General features: G+C 35.9%; 1 protein-coding gene across 1 annotated transcript in view; it reads left to right on the forward strand.

Moving 5' to 3' along the window:
• Positions 1-20,813, forward strand: part of LOC145677133 (solute carrier family 22 member 3-like) — a gene marked incomplete at its 3' end in the record, with an annotated part of 75,564 nt that overhangs the window by 9,771 nt on the left and 44,980 nt on the right. Inside the window, 2 exon segments of the mRNA XM_081747777.1 lie at positions 1,097-1,373; positions 10,031-10,135. Of these exon segments, the coding sequence (XP_081603903.1) occupies positions 1,350-1,373; positions 10,031-10,135 (129 nt within the window). The 5' untranslated portion in view covers positions 1,097-1,349.

The raw sequence follows: 20,813 nt of genomic DNA on the forward strand, positions 1-20,813 counted from the left end.
CTTCAAGTGCGAAGAACAGGCATTTGAGCTAGTATTTTGATAACACAAAATATGGTATATGTACTTAATATCCCATGATATCCCATTAATTAATCAAAGTGAAATTATAAAACCCAGGTCGACTCAAGGTCGACTACGTTCAAAACTTCATTTCAAGCGGCTGAAACTTTCCATCGCTTTTATCATTTCATTAATGCAAAATGGAAATTTAAGAAATTGCTCCTTTACCCCTTCCCCCCTAGAGACGGAATTTTTGAAAACGATGAGGAGTTTACCTTTCGAGTGTCACAGCCAGAAGACGAGCGACTCGTGAGATACTCTATTTCGGAATGTGTTTTCAATTTTCTTCACACCCATTAGGATAAGCATGCCAATAAAAGTATCATACTAAATATTCGGAGACCCGAGCCAAGTGCTAACAATGTTCAGAAATTCATTTGAAACGGTTGATCCGTTTTCCTGTGATCATGAAATAGCCAACTTCTATGTTATTTTTCTGTATTGAGAAAAAGGTGCCCACTTAGTTTTAATGAGTAGTTTGTATACCAAATTTTATCTCCCTAAATTGAGGTACTCCTGAGATACACTATTCTTACCGAAACTGAGTCTCTCTGATTACGATATATTTGTACCGCCTTCGACAGTCTTCTTTAGCTTTGTGCATAAATTTGGAGGGCAATTTAAAATGACATCAACTTATGTAGGCCTACATGCAAAGACGTACGCAGGATTTTTTTCGGGAGGGGTCTAAAGCGTTTCGGGAAGGGGTCCAAATACAATTTGAAGCTAAATTATATGAAAATTTCTAAAATTACCCATAAAAGTTGACTACATTTACAAAAAAGTCGGGATTTCGGAGGGGGAGTCCGGACCCCCAGGACCCATCCCCTGCGTACGCCCCTGCCTACATGTTGGAGTCTCTATTGTGTATTACAGCATCAGACAATGCCTACAAATACGTACATCAATATATCACAAATACCTCCCATATCTGGCGTGTGTATTTAATTTATAGAAATATCACATAAAATCAAGTCAATATAAGTATTCAGAGTATATTCACTGTCGATAAATATTTTCTTCTTTCATATTTCAGATCTGTGAATGATTTCGACGATATTTTGGAACATGTCGGAGGCTTCGGAAAATACCAATACTTGTTAATTTTCTTGGCGTTTCCATTCAATCTTATATTCACTTTTGTGTATCTTACTCAAGTATTCCTGACGCTTACTCCTGATCACTGGTGCCATGTTCCAGAGTTGGCTGACCTACCACTCGATCAACGACGAAACATAAGCTCTCCCCTTGAAGTGTCGGATGGCTCCGTCCGTTATAGTCAGTGTGTCATGTACGATGTAAATTACACAGAGGTAATAAACATTAAATTCAATTTATTAATTTTGATTCATAGCTGTAAGTTACTCTGCTTATATTCTCATAAATACAGCATGTTCTTTCCGAACTCAATATTTTATTACTTGTACACGATTAGTGTCACTGTGTTGGTTACACCAATTCCTACGATGTTTGAGTAGTAATTTAGTAATCTTTAGGTCTGGATTTCGTTACCCAGATGCCATTTCTGTCAGTCTTCGAGTCCGGTATGTATAGAGTCCGTATAACATATCTAGGAGTACCCTTGTCAATGAAATCGGTGGGTGACATAAGGTTTTCGAGGGGGAAAAATGAAGACATGGAACGGAGAAAAATTTCTATACCTTGATGAGTACTCTGACACATGCGATTTATTGGGTTTTGTAGAAGCTTAGAAATTGTTAGAAGCTTGTGTGCAAGCAGTCTTGTAATCAATGACGCAAGATTGAAAAGAAGTCTGAAACTTTGCTCAATCGCACACATTACATGCTGAGGTTGAAGGGTTGTTGAAACCAACATATTATTTTACCTAATGACCAACAGAGGAAAGAAAGTAACGTCAAACTTTCTTTCAGTTAAAAAAAAAAAAAAAAAAAAAAAATCTGCCTACATGAGATTACAAGGTTATGATGATAGAATTTGAAACAGCTATAATAACGTATGTTCGAGAAACATTTTCCGCGTGCAAGTTCAAGGTTGTAACTTCCATTTTAATCAATGTTTGTGGAGAAAAATGTAAGATCTTGGAATGATAATACTGTACAGGATAAGAGAAGATGAGGCAACATGTAAGAATGACGGAAGCTTTATCTTTTTTGCCTCCTACGAATGTCGACGGTAGATGGTTTAAAGTAATGGAAACCTCATCGACGTAGAATTAGTGCAAATGTTTAATGACTATTTTGTGCTGCAGTGGTTTGAAAATGATATTGTTAAAGATATTTGAAATTGTTTCGGGTGAAAGGACGAGACCACAAGTATGACACAAGGGCAGCATAATAAATTAGTCTGGAAGTTGTAAAGTGTCATTTAAACCCAATCAAACTCACCACTGTTTTAAACGAAGATGCTCTATATTACAACATACTTGTTATTTCCATTTTGCGTTTCTGAATAGTTTAGTTAGATACCTGAATTAAAGGTAGAATACTAACTCCGTAGAAAATAGTTCTCCTACGAATGCGTGAAGAAATTCATAATAATTATCAAATTATTGATTTCTAAAATGCAGTTAGCTTTCTCGCATGAGATGATGTTAGTATCTTAAATTGCAAAGTATATCGGTCGCAGCGGATCCAGCCTAACGTCGTTTGACAGCTGAAGTTGAGGCTAGTAAATGTATTGTATAAGAAATATTGGAGTTCTTAGAATCAGACGTAAGGTATTGTGTCGTGAAGATGAATGAACTTTCCGCAAAACTGCGCTACATTTTACAATTATATTTTAATAAAGTTGCTAATTATTTAAAGCAGTCTTCTTCAAGTCATTGCTGCTGTGACCAGATACACTCATTCCATTCAGACAGAAATTCACCTAGACTCATTTATTCTCTACTTTACTCGTAAGAAAGAAAGAAAATAGTGTTTTTCAATGATTAATTTTCTTTCTTTCTCACTGACTACATGTAAATGTTAATATAGTTCTTGACTACCTTTCATGTATGTTGAGTCTACTTTTGCTAATTTATATGCCTATTTTTGTAGTTACATTTTACTAAGTTTTTGTTCGTTTCCTGTTTGAATTGCCTAAATACTCGTAGAAAATCTAAATGGTTGTTCATTGGTAGGGCTCTTACATCTGGTTCCAAGAATCGGAGACTTGATCCTAGGCCATCTGAGTTCGTGAGAAGATTTATGTTCACTACATTACTTCTCGGAAAGGTGGTGTGGTTCGACCCACTTCGTCGCTTGTGACGATGAATGTGGCTTTTCCTTTTTATGAACTCCCATTTCATCGCTCGTAAAATTAACTGGCTTTTCTGTTTCACTATTCCCCTAATAATTTAAATTTTCTTTATTAAATAACTTAATCATTATAGCAATTTGTAATAGTACTTACTATATTAGATAATATTTTTCCACACTTTGCGCAATTTTACATTATTGTAAGCACGACAGCAGTTTCAGCTTTTTTGCTTCTTAGGATGGATGTTAAAAATAATGGAAACCTCACTAACTGTAGAATTAAAGCAAAAGTTTCACTATTATTTTCGTGCAACTGTGGTTTGAAAATAGCACTGTTAAAAGTATTTGGAATGTTTTAGGCAGAAGCACGAGACCACAAATATAGCAGAAGGGTGGTATAATAGATTAATCCGGAAAATTGCAAAATGCCATTAAACGTTGTCCAACTCTCCACTGTTTTAGTAGAAAATGCTCTACGTGACGACGAACTGCAATTATGAACAAAACTAAACATGGGTAACAAGCAGGAAAAAAATAGTATACAGATCTCGATAGAAATAATAGCCGCTATAAGTATATTTGAACAACATAGAAACGTAGATCAATTTCTGCGATGCTAAAGTGTCAAAGTGTTCATATCCAAATGTCCATGTTCTTTGCTTTCCTCTACTGATGATTGCTTCATGGTAACGATAAAAGCGTGACAAGGCTACTGTAGAAGCCATCCAGGGTTTATGTTGGGTGGGTTGTATAAATAAATAAATTTTGTCAGTTAACAAACGTCCAGATGTATTCACATTTGTTTCTGCTTATTTATTTCGAGCTAGTTTCTTTTCTTCGAGCGATGAAATAAGAGCTCATAACCAGCAAAAGCTAGTATTACATTCCCTTTTAGAAAAGAAATAGATGGGAAGCGATGTAGTGGAAGGACACCGTGGCGCACAACATTGAGAGTGAGTGAGTGAGAGAGAGAGAGAGAGAGAGAGAGAGATTTAAATATGAGGGCAAAGTGGATACACTTACATATACAAGGATAGAAGTGAAGAAACAAATGATCAAACAGCCTCCACGTTCTGGGGGAAATTGTGATTTTCTGAAGCATAAGAATAAAAGTTTCGACACGTTGGATTTTTGTCCGTTTATGTGGGGGTTGGAGTTTTATTCATTTGTATGGGGGTCATAACTATTTCGAAGTGTGGGGACTTTATCCATTTGTGTAGGGATTTTGTCCATGAGCCTGGGAATATGACCATTTTGACATATGGAGATTTTTGTCTACGTCCTTGTCGACTTTGGATCATAAGTTTTTTTTACTAATATTTTTAGCATGTGAAATTTACAACACGTGAAACCATGGTCGTTTCGAAGTGAAGGAGATTTGTCCAATTGTGTGAGATTTTGTTAATTTATTTGGTGGTTGTGACAATTTCTGCTTGTGGGAGTTTATGTATTTTTTTATCCATTTATGTGGGGATTGTGACCGTTGCTATGTGTAGGGGTTTGCCCATTTGTGTGGAGGTTATGACCCCTTATCTATGTTGGTATTGTAAGTTGGGTTTTTCGAAATACATGTTATGGCAACAGTGTTGTGTGTAGTAGAAGTTTGTATTCTGTGATCGCTATTGTACTTGCACCTATCTTGCACAAAAAATTATGGTTATCAATAAAGGTTCTGTGGTTTAATTCTTGCGTGTCATTACACAAATCAGAACATTGGTTATGGGCCCAGAGTGATAAGTATTTAAATCCAGTGAAATGTCGGAGAAGACGAGGAAAATGTAAATGAAATGGTTTAAAACTGTTAAAATTGTATCTGTAATTTTGACGTCTCGCAGTCATTAGGATCGATAATTTTTCTTTCCTCGTTGGCGCAAAACTTGTACGAGATGGCGGACACAGTAAAAATTTTGTTTCCAAAGTTAAACAATAGCAATTACAGTGTTTGGAAATATAAAATGCAGTTGCTTCCCATGAAAGGACTGTGGGATGTCATACAAAAGCCAAAACCGGAATCTTCTGATGCAGAATGGTGCAAGAAGGATGGGAAAGCTAGGGCAACGATCGGACTGCTAGTTGAAGATAATCAGTTAGTTCGTTTACGGCGACAGGAAAGTGCAAAGGACTACTGCAAAGCCTTAAGGTCATATCATGAAAAATCGACTTTGACAAACAAGGTGTTTCTGCTAAAAAGACTGTGTCGTATGCAGTTAGAAGAAAATGGTGACATGGAAAAACATATTAATAGTATGTTAAACATCGTGGATCAGCTTACCGGACAAGGAGAGACATTGGCCGATCATTTAGTAGTGGCGACGCTATTATGCAGTTTATCGGACAGCTATGAAACTTTGATAACAGCATTGTAAACACGTCCAGAGAACGAGCTAATACTAGAATTAGTCAAAGGAAAGCTCATTGACGAGTACAAGAGGCGAAGGGAAGTGCAAGGTCACAACAGGAATGAAGAAAGTGCCACGAAGAAGGAGTCAAAGAAGAAAGTGCAAGGAAAAGAAAAGAAAAGTGTGTGCTTTTGGTGTAAAAAAACCAGGTCATTTCAAACGTGATTGTTCAAAATTTAAAGCTACCGGTAGTAAAAAGAAAACTTTTTCCAGGGCAATTAAAGTGCAAAGTGCTAGTGAAGTGATTGTAGAAACGCATTGTTCACAAGGAACACAAGAAGATGAAGATGCATATGTATGTTTTAAGGCTAGTGCAAGGGAATTAAATGTAGGTGAATGGTATGTAGATTCTACTGCTACTTGTCACATGACAAATGATAAACAATTTTCAAAACATTAAACTATAATGCAGAAAGTAAAATTTACTTGTCAGATGGTCGAATGTTAGTAGCCAAGGGTATTGGGGAAGATGTTTTATTGTGTAAACATGAAGTTACTAAAAGTGGAAAATGTAATGTTGTAGTAAAGGATGTTTTGTATGTGCCAGAATTAGATGGTAGTCTCTTATCTATTAAATATGAATCAACTAACAAAAAAGGGTTTTGATATATATTTTTCAGGGAAAAATGTCATATTAAGAAAAATGGCAGCATGATCGCTAGTGCTACAGGAAACGGTTGTTTGTACAAACTAGATGTTTGTAAACAAGAGTACAGTAATGATACACAAGGTTTAAAGGTTACTCAAGGATAATAAACAATTGTATTCATATGTGGCATAGTAGATTAGGACACAGAAGCCCAAAGGTACTTGAAAACATGGTTAAAGATGACTTAGTTTGTGGGGAGTATTAAAGCAATATGATACTAAAAAGATATGTGATGTTTGCGTACAAGGAAAATGACAAGAAAGCCATTTTCGGAAGGCAGCTATAGGGCCAAAGAAATTTTAGATTTGGTACATTCTGATGTTTGTGGGCCTATGCAAACACCAACTCTAAGGGGAAACAGGTATATTTTAACATTTTATTGATGATTGTAGTAGGTATACTGTTATTTATTTACTGAAAAACAAAAATGAGGTTGAAGAAAAGTTGAAATAATATGTGCAATTCACCGAAAACTATTTTCAGAAGAGGCCAAAAGTGCTACGTACAGATAATGGCGGCGAATATACACAGGCTAGTTTAGGACATTTCTTAAGCAGAAGGGCATAATTCACCAAAAACGTTACTGTATACTGCCGAACAGAATGGTGTAGCGGAAAGAAAGAATCGACGCATTACAGAAATGGCACGATGTATGCTAATTGATGCAGACATGGAAAATAAATTTTGGGGTGAAACTGTACTAACAGCAAACTGTCTTCAAAATCGTCTTCCCACTAGAGGGTGTGAGGTGACACCATATGAAAAGTAGTACGGCGAGAAACCATATCTTGGACACACAAAGGTTTTTGGATGCACTGCATATGCGATGATCCCTAATCAACAAAGATCAATGTCAAGGCAAGAAAACTGATTTTAGTTGGGTATGAAGATAACACAAAAGGGTACCGGCTACTAGATGTCACAACAAACAAAGTAGTGATAAGTAGGGACTGTCAGTTTGTTGAGAATGTATCGCATGAATACCAACATGTGAAGATCTTACTTAGACACAAAAAATCTTCCCAAAGATGCAGTATTACAAGACGAAGATGATGCCGTTGTATCGTTAAATTTAAATAACGGCGAAGCATGTGAAACTCTGGAAACCTCAGGAAGTACCGGTAGTTACCATGAAGAAAGAGCTCAACATGAAATTTGTACCGGTAACAATTTAGAAGCAGAGACAGTGAGATCATCACGTTCCACCAAAGGAAAACTACCTGGCAGGTATGCAGAGAAGGTGGTGGTAATGACACAAGAAGAACCTAGAAACTTTCAGGGAGCTATGTGTAGACCGGACAAAGACAAACTGGAAGATGGCAATGAAAGAAGAGATTAGTTCTATGCACAAAAGTCGAACTTGGGATTTGGTGAAATTACCAGGATGAAAAACAGCATTAGGTAGCAAATGGGTTTATAAATTAAAAGAAAATACTGACGGCAAAGGTTCACAGCATAAGGCTAGACTTGTTGCGCAAGGGTTTTTTCAAGTCTTGGGGGAAGACTGTGATGAGGTTTTTGCACCGGTTGCTAAACAAACCACTTTGCGTGTATTACTTACTGTAGCAGGAAAAAGAAATATGGAAATGAAACATTATGACATAAAGACAGCTTTATTGTATGGTGATTTACAAGAAGAAATTTACATGAAACAACCTGAAGGTTTTGAGCAACCAGGTTAAGAAAACCTTGTATGTAAGTTGAAGAAGAGCGTATATGGTCTTAAACAGGCTGCTCGATCTTGGAGTAAAAAGGTAAATAATTTCCTTCAAAATAATAGGTTCAGGAGGGGAAAGTCAGATCCTTGTTTATATTCTAAGGAAGTAAATAATACTCATGTGTATGTGTTAATATATGTTGATGTTGTAGTCATAGCTTGTACCGATAATAGAATTATTGATGAAACACAGCAGTTGCTTGCAAAAGAGTTTCAGATTCATTGTCTTGGCGATTTGAGCAGGTACTTAGGGCTCGAAATCAGCAGAAATGTTGATGGATATTTTGTGATTTCGCAAGAAAGTTATATCGATAAAGTGCTAAAAAGATTTAGGCTAGAAAATGCAAAAAACGTCAAAATTTCCATTAGATCCTGGTTACATTAGAAATGTCTCATGTGTAGAATCATTAAGTAAAGTTCATGCAAGTTTGTATCAAAATGCTATTGGCGCATTACTGTATATAAGCAATAATAGTAGGCCAGATATTGCTGCCAGTGTTTCCATATTAAGTAGAAAAACTAATAATCCTTCTCAACACGATTGGGTTGAAGTAAAAAGAACTCTCAGATACTTGAAAGGGACCAAATGTTACAAATTGCAGTTGGGTAATAAGAAAGAATGTAACAGCAAACTAATAGGGTTTGTAGATGCAAATTGGGCAGAGATTTAACTGACAGAAAATCAAGCAGTGGTTATATTTTTAAATATGCCGGAGGTATTATTAGTTGGACAAGTCGTAAACAGTCATGTGTTACCTTGTCATCTACTGAAGCAGAATATGTTGCAATGTCTGAAGCTTGTCAGGAGGCAAAATGGCTTAAAAATCTGTTGAGTGATTTGCATGAAAGCTTTTGTGAATCGATTGTAATTAATGAGGATAATCAAAGCTGTCTAAAACTAATAAGTAGTGATAAAATAAATCCCAGAACCAAGCACATCGAGTTAAAATTTAATTTTATTCGTGATTTGGAATGTAAAAAAGAGGTAAAATTTCAATATTGTCCCGCTGATGTAATGATAGCTGATATGCTAACAAAACCACTCCAAGGCGTAAAAATAAAACAGTTTTGTACAATGTCGAGTTTGTGTTAAAATCAAAATTGCAACATTGAGGAGGGGATATGTTGGTGTTGTAAGTTGGGTTTTTCGAAATACATGTTATGGCAACATGTTGTGTGTAGTAGAAGTTTGTATTCTGTGATCGCTATTGTACTTGCACCTGACTTGCACAAAAAAATATGGTTATAAATAAAGGTTCTGTGGTTTAATTTTTGCGTGTCATTACACAGATACTAACAATCTATGTGGGGGTTTTGGCTGAGGGAGTTATGACTATTTGTGCGTTTGGATGAGTTGTCCATTTGTTTGAAAGTTATGACCGATTGTGTGGGCCTTTTAACATTTCTTGAGTGTGGGGATTTTGGCTGTGGGATTATGATCAATCGTGGATATGAGAGATTTGTCCATTTGTGTGGGACTATGACCGTTCGTGTGGGCGTTTTGGCATTTCTTGAGTGTGGGGGTTTTGTATCTGGAGGTTATGACCATTCGTGGATTTGGGAGATTTGTCAATTTGTGTGGGGATTATGACCGCTCGTGCATTTGGGGGATTTGTCCAATTGTGTGGGGGCTATGGCGATTGTGTGGGCGTTTTACGTTTCTTAGCTGTGGGGGGTTATGACCTGCCCTTAACCAAGCTTGAACGATGGCTATTACTGAACAGATTTCAATGAAAGCGTCACCAATGATTTTATTGGGATCTATAAATTATCAAGTTACGTATGATGACGTTTAGACTCCATATATTGTTGAACGTTTATTGGCTGAAATTTGTAATATGATAAAGCGACTTATATTCATTTTTTTCTTTCTCACACAATAACATTCATTTCATTTCCAATAATTCATAAAATTGTGCTAGTTTTCTTTTACTTTATAATACTATTAATACAAATGTTTCTGCCATTTTTAATTACTATTTAGGTCTTAATACGAGGGCTAACTCCTAACAGCTCTTGGCGAACGACTGAATGCAAATATGGATGGGAATATGACTATGAATCAACATATAGCACAATCTCATCTCAGGTAATTACCCCTAAATATCTTATGTACTAGGTACATAAATTATGTTGCTTGATAACTACGAGCGTAAACTACTAATTCCAATATCTAATTAGCTTAGAGAAGCAAGGGACAATTAACCATACAATGCATATTGTATCATATTTGATACAAAATAAATTAAGGCTAGTATTAGTGTTCAGGCCGTGAGCTGTATCACAAATACATATTGGATCATATCTGATATTTCTCCTGAGCACATAGTTCACCATATATCCAGTAGATGTCAGGAAAATGTTGCTTCAGTACACAGAGAAAAAGTCGTTTGCGTGCTTAGCGAAGGTGAGAATAGAAGAGTTTATGGGTCGTCTACTCTGAAGGACAAAGAATAGTTTCGACGCTGCAAAAATTCCAAGTTCATGAAGTAAGTTTCCTAATTGTTTTTACGTATGCTATAATTTGATTTTGTACAAGAGAGGAACATGAAATGTTGATGCATAATGTATCATAAGCGATACAAAGTATTTTTATATTTTAGCACGAAAAATTACTTTAGGACATTTTTCTATTCGGATATTAATTAGAAGTGCCTTTTCATATTCCCGTATATTATTTCACTTAAATATAAAAAAATCATGCACTGTAGGGCTAAAACCCTACATCTAGCAAGAATAACAAATCCGGAATGCTCTACATCACAGTGCGTTTCTGTAACTTGCAGTTTTCTTCAATTCCTAAATATAGTGGTTTTTGAACTCCGTGTCGGACTGGAGCTGCGGAGATAGAAACTTAGAGGGGCGCCTCATGGACGAATTTATGTAAACATTTTGGCTTTTCAAATGACCTTTTAACTTGTTCACAGCATTAAGCATACACAGTTACACACAAAATACTAGGACGAAATACCATAAATGTTGCATAGCACAGAATAATATAATAATTACAGCTAACAAAAATGTGAATGTAGGATGGATAAATTAGCAGTAGTCTACCTATTCCAATACAAACAAGGAAAAAGCCATTAGGTACAATTGAATGACTATTAAATTTCATAGCATGAGTAATCGTTTAAGATCTTTTGAGCCTTTTGCTATTTCGCTTCCAATAACATCGTAATATACAGGAAAATTCTTGATGTATTCAATATTAAGAAGCATTAAATTTTCCAGTAGACTTTGCCCTAAAAGTGTTCCAAGTTTTGATTTAATGATCTTCAACTTAGAAAATAAATATTCATAAGTTACCGGGTAAGTTGGAAGAGCCACGTCATATTTGTGCACACAATATAAACTGCTATAAGTGCTTTCATTTAAAGTCAGCTCATACAAGAATGCAAACTCACAGTGTATGCAACTCTGAATTCAGCTGGGTGCTGAACCACATCGAAGTCACTAGTAGAAGTATCCTTCAGATTCTTGAAGTAATCTTAGTAATGAATCACAAATTGTTTGAGGTCGCGTGACAGGGTTTCTTTACACACGCATGTATTTTCTGCTAATGTTTTCAGGGCTCCATGTGATAATCCATTTTCCATATTTCTTCAAATCTCTTTGGCTCCAAACAGGCACAATCTTTCACTAAATGTTTACTTGGAATAAACCTCTCCCCAACACTTGAAAAAATGGTGTCACAAATTCTGCAGAAAGTCTCTACTTGGAACATCTTTTACTTGGCTTCATCTAGCAAAGGAGAACCTTCAACAAAGCACTTTTCGTCAAAAAGAGCTTTTTGCACCGAATCCTTTTCGTTGCAAAATCAGCATCCACCCTGAGATGAAGTTCGTTTTCAACCCATTTTCCGTTAAGATTTCCCGAAAACATTTTAACGTTTCCATACAGGTGAGAAAATTTCTCTCTGAGTGATTTTAAACTTGTTGCTAGTGTTTGGACAATTTCCTATGCCGTTAAGTAGTCCATCTTTGGGGACAATGAGTAATTCGAACTTAGTGTTGTAAGATCAAATAGCTCTATGTAAAGAGCTTTTGTCATTAGAGTTTCGGATTTCAACCATTTTTCTCATAAACTTGTTACTCTGCTCTCTTTGCACCATATGTGCACTGCATATAATATTTTAAATTAGAATATAAATAAATATTGGGCTATTGAGCCTTACCTTCAATATAAACTCCAAATATCCTGTCGCTCTAGCAAAATTTTAAACGTTAATTTTACATATCGTTTTCGTTCTTACAACGCAGACGATACACTGATCTAGTCAAAAGAGCGACTATTAACTTTTAACCAAAATAAACTTATAATTTCATAGCTATTGAAAATTCAGCCAGTCGGAATGTGAAGATGTCTTTCAGGTATGTTAAACGTAATTTACACATAATTTTGATATTAAAATTCGGAAGAAAATTTTATAAAATAATTTCCATTTCTAGCTAAACATCTACGACCACTAAAGTCAAATTATATTAATAAATAACACTACAAACAATAGCAAACAATATTATTGCCTTAATTAACATCTACTTTCGTACGTGAGAACATGCAGGAGCCGCTTATGTTGAGTCTCGACGCTAATACTATAAGATTACCAACACAACACAACAAGAAAATGAGCCTTACAACAGTCACAAGGCCACTTATGATAATACTAGATCAGACCAAGTTGTTACATATCATCTAGGATATCTGGTAGTACTGTCACCCGTAATGAGGAGAGCACGGCGACTTGACAGTTTATAACCTTTAAATAATCTACGCAAACCCTCAATAACTCTGTTATATGATATTTATTATAAACACAATAGTAGAAATTTTAACTAAAATTGTCTTGACTTCAATACAACTAAGCCTATTTTATTGTGGCAAATGGTCGCCATAAGAGGGTGGGCGCAGGCGGAGATCACCCTGTCCAATTCGACATTGTTTGAACTGAAGATTTCTATATTTTCACCCGCCTCTGTTTTCTTTCAAATGAAGGGAAGATGGAGAGAAAAGAAAACTTCCTTTATTTGGATTGGAAAAACACAAATCGTGTATTCTTAGTTACACGTGTTTTGTACATTTATTGCTATTTTTCAAAAAATAAAATATAATGATATGAAGTGTCTTCATGTCGTAAGTTGGTCATCTCTCAAGCAGACAATAACTACTCGTATCATTAATATTATTGAATTTTTCAGTATAGAAAATAGGTAGTAAGTTCTTATAAAATGCTGTGCTTCTGTTATCCTGCAAACCCACTCCAGTAGAGAATCATGTGGATAAAAACTATTCCCGATTCAGCAACAATTTGCAAAAATTCTCTGAAAAGAAATTGCAATATGGATTATATTATAGATGTAAATTTTTGTTAAAATCATTATACATTTAATAATTAGTTAAAATTAATTTTGCGACAGTGATCCAAGGGTAGCAACAATCCTCAGTACTACATACACTCACTGTTTTTGTGTCGTCAATCGAAAAGATTGGGAACCACCGGTCTAAGAAATAAAGATTGCTATATATTTGGTGGCCGAGCTCGGTCAGGGACAGACTCAGCTTGGCTCGGATTGCCTTGCATGTAGTACTTTATTTATGAATAACCACTGGCCGAATCTGAACGAAATTTCGTGAGTGAGTAGCCCATCATGAGTTATAAAAATCACAATATTTGATGGCCGAACTCGGCCTCGGAGAGGATCGAGTTGGCATAAGAGGCTGTGTTCCACAGCTTTTCATGTCGGAAGCTTCTAATTTCGGTTCACCGCGACTTGTTAATAACAAATAATTCTACATGAATATCTCTTGTTTGTTTGCATCATATAAATATATTCCTAAAAGAAGGATCTCTCGAACTGAACTGAATGTTCTACATATCTTGTATCTGGCCTTCCGTGAACTTTGCTGATCTCTATGGTGGATAAAGATACAAATTCCTTTCCGTAGCTTCTAGAGAACTAACTACACACTATATATATATATATACAAGGGTGAGTCAAATGAAAACCATAAAAGTAGAAATAAAAATCCGCATATGGCGCCAGTGAGCTGTAAGTTGGCATGCCTGTTTACGATAGTATGCCGGATGTCTCCTAGGTGGCAGCAGCCGGCAGATGCAGAAACACCGGCGCAACAACAGTTCCAAAATGGCAGCCCCACTAGCCACATGCACCAGCGAGGTGCAGCGTTCTGTGATTCGGTTTTTGCGAAGTGAAGGTGTGAAACCGATTGACATTTTTAGGCGAATGAAGGTTCAGTATGGAGATGGTGTTACGTCTGTGGCCGATGCTCCAAGCCCCGGCCAGGCTCGGCGCGTAGTGACTCCAGAGACCATTGCAGCCGTTGAAGCCACAGACGTAACACCATTTGCAAATTTCCGGCACCATTCATAGATTTGTGGCTGTGACAAATATTGCATCTCCATACTGAACCTTCATTCGCCTAAAAATGTCAATCGGTTTCACACCTTCACTTCGCAAAAACCGAATCACAGAACGCTGCTCCTCGCTGGTGCATGTGGCTAGTGGGGCTGCCATTTTGGAACTGTTGTTGCGCCGGTGTTTGTGCATCTGCCGGCTGCTGCCACCTAGGAGACATCCAGCATACTATCGTAAACAGGCATGCCAACTTACAGCTCACTAGCGCCATATGCGGATTTTTATTTCTACTTTTATGGTTTTCATTTGACTCTCCCTCGTATATATATATATATATATATATATATATATATATATATATATATGGGTAAAAATGTGGCGGAACGCGAGGGAACACCGTCCCTCCGCTTTCAAAAATATCCGTGGCGTGCTCCCACTTTCTAGAAAGTACAATGGGCAAAGATAGGCAGGGGTCATTCATATTTTTATCAAGAGTTAGTCATACCTTCTGAGGTACCCAAGTGAGCTCTAATGCTACTCTGGTGCCACATAGTGTCACTTGAAGCTTATCCCTTGGATCTACTTTTCTGCACGGCCCTCTCTTCGTGTAGTAAAGTGTGCAAACGACTAGTTTAAAAGCTCACAATTTTTGGAACTTTTCACTCATATGAGTGTGTTGAGTGTCCATTCGTATAAAAAGATGTTCGGGTAAACCAGGAACAGTTGGTTCTCTTGAATCACTTTTGAAATAAATCTAGTAGAATCTTGGTTGGGACTTAATTTCTATAAATAGTGCCAAGCTACAAAGACACTGCGACTCTCGCCTGAGCCAGGTATCAGATATTCCCTTGGTTCATCCTTTTTTCTTGGCTTCAGATGGTCTGTTTTGAATAAGTATAATCTAAATTAAAGCAATCCCGTAAACTATCGAACTGGGTCTATACAAGGAATTTTCTTGGAGGTTAGCTTTTGCATAGCGGAATCTAGGTTGAAGCAATCCTATAAACAGTGCCTATCTGCGCTTGAAAGAGCAGACTCTAGCTTGGGAGCGATCCCTGCAAACAGGGCTAGTTGTAAGAATTCTTTCCCTCAGTTGGATTGAAAATGTAGAATCTAGATTGAAGAAACCCTATAAAGAATGCCAACATGCGCTTCAACAAGCAGACTGTGGGTTAGGAACGATCCCCATAAACGGCCTAGCTTCAAGGTTAACTTCCTTCAGTTGTATTGAACGTCCAGTATCAAGGTTGGAGATCCTATAAACAGTACCTACCTGAGATTGAGCGAATAGAATCTAGGTTGGAGTAATCCTATAAACAGTGCCTAGCTACGAATTGAACAACTGATTAAGTTGGAAGCAATATACATAAATAGAATCTAAATTACACTCACTTTCTAAACTAGAAAATCCTATCACCCACAATACTACTGGGAAAGAAAGTAAACTCCTTTTCTTTCTGCTAACATACTCATACTTATTGAAGTCCTGGAACCATTTCCCAAGTCTATCTTATACTACTGGAGAAAATTCACTTCGTTGGAGACTGCATCTTTCTTTTGTTCCAGAAGTAAGTTTTACTTAACACTACATTACACGAGATTAGAGAAACGTCTTTATCTTGTAAGTCCTTGCTCTTGGAACCTGTTCTGTTCTCGAGACGTACAATAAATGCAGGTCTTCTGCAAGGAGTGATCTTTTCACAATATAAAACCTTTACTGAGTCGTTGACTATCAAATCTTTGTCGAGAGAACGAACTATCATTTGAAGATTGCATTGGCTGTTGGACATTTATCCTATACGACCAACTTCTTTCAACTTAACCAAAGCAGTGTTGTGATTTACCATAACCATAAGTAAGCAGAGACGTTTTAGAAAATCCAACTTTTGTTTACTAAAAACTTTCGTGTCTCAGTACCGGCATTTTAAATATTTTCGGGTTACCAGTGACGAAAGTCAAATTAGCCGCTATCAGTCTCTACATAAATCGAAAGATAGGAATAGAAGATGATCTATTTCTTGGAAATAAAAATTGAATATATCGCCCCTCTCGAGACAAAAGGGCGTATCTCATTTTCTTTTTTTCCCAGGAGACAAGTTTAAACCTTTTCTCATTATTTATTCTATCGTCTTCTTTTAAAATTTAGTTTGATCTCCTTTGTTCAGATATATAATTTACGAGATCGAATTAAATTTTAAGAGAATACGATAGAATAAATTATGATAAAATCTTTAAACATGTCTCCCGGAAAGTTGACAAAAATGACATACGTCCCTTTGTCTCGAGAGGGGCGATATGTATGCGTGCGTGTTTTTACGCCCTAAGTAACAGTTTTCTAGTCGATATTAAATAGGTTACTGTATAAATACTAGAATTGACTGACTCGTCATCACCTAGGACATACTACTTTAGGTAGAAACGTGGTAGTTGCTCAGAATATTCCTTTTGTCACGAAAGCAAGAGATAAGAAATATTTTCTTGAAACACATATCCTAAAGTTGGTAAAGGGAAGGGTTAGTTTTTTTTTTTTTTTTTTTTTTTGTAGAGTTAAGTATGTCACAATTTCCTGAATTTCGTACCTAGAAGGAAGTAGGGGAGTGAAGACATTTCTATAATATCAAAGTTTCTCCTTGTTTATACAGGAACTGCCCAAAGTGAGGACTCTCTTAAGTTAGAGGTATGGGATTCCATGTAGTATACACTCTCATTGAACGAAAAAAAACAAGTTTTGATTTTTAATTTGTAATAGCACAGAAAAGTTGCCTTTTGGTGTAGATAAGATAAAAATGAAATATGAAAAATATTGGAGCACGTCTTGAAATGCCGCAAGGACGATAAATTTTCATAAAATTGCTATTTTCCCTACATTTTATTTTTTTTTAAAAGAAGTTGTCATATATTTTTTTATTTCAAATACTGTCAAATAAGCAACTTTATGTCAAAAAGACACACACATATATTTTTATCTTTTTGGATTAAGCCTTGACGTGCCGCAAGACCAATAAAATTATGTAAAAACACACTTTAGGAGCTAAATTTAGTGACATTTTGCCAATAGGAGTTGGCAACAGTGTTTCCGTGTGGTGATAAACTCAGATTAGGTGTCAGTAGCTTTGCAGAGTTCAGTTGAGTTGGCGTCTATTGTGTAACAAAACAACGTAATATTTTGTTAGTTTGTGTGCTACTTTATTGTTGTGAGTTAAAATGGCTCAGTCTAAACAAGTGAATACAAGACAAATGTCGGAATGTCCTATTTTTTGAAGATTAAGTGATTTGTGTGAAGTTGTACTGCCTACTTACGAAGATGTAATGAAGTGGTACTGTTTTATTAGACATAACTTCAAAGTTGCGTCAGGGAAGTATCCTACTGTAAGTGAAATATGTGAGACTTTAGTTCCTAAAATAGAACAAATATAGTCAAGAGCTTCTATTCCCACTGTTTCTAACCTTAGAATTTCACAATTGATAAAAGTTAGTCATGCTAAATATAGGAATTTATTAAGGTCTAAAATAAGAAAAAGGGTGAGATAAGTTTGACTCGAACCTCGCAAAATTTAGAGTAGCTAAACGTTTATTTGATATTGCTGCCTGCAAGTGTCAAAACTTTGATACTTGTAGTTGTATAGAAGAAATAAAAAGCACGCGTTTTAGAACAAGACTTTCAAAAAGATCAACGCTCTACCAGGAAAATGGTTATGAGTAATGTTGATAGAGCTATCACAAGCGCTGTGAAGAAGAAAGAAGGAAGAAAAAGTAAAGAAATATAGAAAACAGTTAAGTTTAATCAAGAACGGACACAAAGTAGTAGTGTAACAGAAACGGTTACTGACGGCATTGACAGCGCTGAAGACCAAATAGACCTGACTTTTGAAGAGCAGCTACCAGGCCCTTTTAAACTGAAAAAAAGATAAAAATAGAAGCACTCAAATGCGTATGAAATTGCCACCTGTAGCTTCCATTTGTGACCGTACCGGAATATCAGATAGAGCTGCTGCAGCTATAACTAGTACTGCTGTACAGGACTTGGGTTTAATCACAGGGGAAGACAAAACCAAAGTAATAGACAGGATGAAAATTAGACGAGCAAGATAAAAAATATCAAAGAAATGTCATTAATGATAGCCTTTATCAGATAATTGAAAATGAGGATTGTTTTTTGATGGAAGAAAAGACAAATCAATTGTTCAAGAAAAGAAAGGAACTAAGTTATACAAAAACGTTATTTCAGAAGAGATTGTTTCACTAACAGAGGAACCAAACTCAAAGTTTTTAGGTCACGTAACACCTAAATCTGACACTGGAAAGGACATAGACGACAGTATACTGGAGTTTTTTGAGGATAGAGAACACAACGAACAACTTTTGAACTTTACCGTTATTGGGTGTGATGGAACCGTTGTAAATACTGAACATAATAATGATGTGATTTTTTCGATGGAAAATAAAATAGAAACACCTTTATAATGGTTAGTTTGTTTGTTCCACGGAAATGAGCTGCATTTGCGATATCTTTTCTATCATTTAGATGGTAAAACAAAGGGACCCAATGAATTCAAAGGCGAAATAGGTCAGCAGCTGCAAAACTGTTCTAATCTTGCTGTGGTTACTTTCTTGCCAATTGAAAATAACCTTCCTCTTTCGTTGAAAACATAAATGATTTCAAGTACGGATCGAAAGTATTTGTTGGATATGTGTATCGCTGTATCAAGTGGAAATTGTTCGCTAGATTTATCTTTAAGAAACCCTGGAAAACTTGTTCACTCCAGGTGGCTTACATTAGCAAACCGTACACTTAGATTGTATGTGGCAACTGAAAACCTTAAGACTCTAGCTAAGTACATTGTAAAAGTGTATGCACCTATGTAGTTTAATATTAAGTTGAAACCTTCATGTACTTATATTTCCAAACATCTATTTAAGCTTATCTCATATTCACGCTACCTCTCTGATAATTTCAAGAACGTTCTAGATCCAGTTATTCAAAGAAATGGGTACTTTGCTGCTGCAGAAAATCTCCTTTTGACCATGCTATGTGATGAGTGCAAAAATGTAAGGGAACTCGGTTTACGACGTGTTTTAAAAGCAAGAACAGAAAGTAGAGGCGGATTCAGGAAGTTTAAAGTTCCGCAGATAATCTTTGACGCAAAGGTTTTATTGACATGATATCATGGACTGAAAATGACGTAACTGAACCTCCCCTTGGTAAAACATGTTCCCAGTACTTCTCTCAAAGACTTTATACGGAAGACATCTGAAGCTCAACCAAATAGTCAAGTGGACCTGATTATCGACTTTCCCCGGCTTCCTTATTACACGCAAGCAGTGAAAAGAGTTGTGAAACTGGTGACCGAATCGGCTCAAAATGTCTGTGGTTCATTCGCAAGCGAAGGATATATAAGACCGAAAATTGACTCACGTGAGAACATGCCAAAATTTGATTTTTTTAAAAAAAGTTTAATGTGTCAATGAAGTAGAAACAAACATTTTACAGCTGTAACATTTGTAATCATTGTGGGTATTTTAAACGATAAAAAATGAACTTTCATTGTCTTTAAAAGTGTATTATGATATTTTGTTACGTGTATTCTAATAAAAATGTATGTAATCCACGAGCTTTTATTTCAACCTCATTTACTACTATTTGTTACAGCAAAAATAGTTCCCAAAAATTTCAAAATCAGCAAAAATACAAACCGTTTCACAATAATGTTTTTAAATTATATTTTGTAATTAATATTTTTTTCCAATTCTAATACTTATATGTGAATTTACAACTATCTTTTGTAGCATTATATGTACGAGAAAACCATAAAAAATAATTTACCAAAGTTTATAATTTTTCAATTTTTAATTTCTTTTTACAAACTTTAAGCTCTTTGCGGCACCTCAAGATGTTGCAGTTTAACAACCAAATTTGTTGTTCTTCTTTTTGAACCTAAAAGGCAACTTTTCCGCACTATTACAAAACTTAAAAAAATAAAAAATAAAAAAAGGCCATTTTCGTTCCACGAGAGTCTCTCAATTAGAAATAAGGGAATATTGTTTACGTTTTTTCGAAAATTTTCCTCCTAATGGAAAATGAGGAAGTTTCTATAAGATTCAAGTTTCTCTTTCTCTATTCACAAACTGCCCAATGGGAATATTTGCTTTACGTTAAAAATGTGAAATTCAGTACAGAATCTCTTCATTAAGAATGGCTGAACACGTGCTTCAGCAATTTCGAAAATTCCGCTTCTGAAGGGTGAAAGGGGTAATTTCTAGAAATATTGAAATTTGTGGTGTACTAACACTTTGTTCTTTCCGTGTGAAGAATGATCAATTCTGCTAGTAATGTAGAGTATCCCCCCCCCCCCCCAAAAAAAAATATTACATGTAAATTGAACATTTAAC

Source organism: Thermobia domestica, unplaced genomic scaffold, assembly GCF_964235325.1.
Source record: "Thermobia domestica unplaced genomic scaffold, izTheDome1.hap1.1 HAP1_SCAFFOLD_644, whole genome shotgun sequence".
In the NCBI taxonomy this organism is placed as follows: Eukaryota; Metazoa; Arthropoda; class Insecta; order Zygentoma; family Lepismatidae; genus Thermobia; species Thermobia domestica.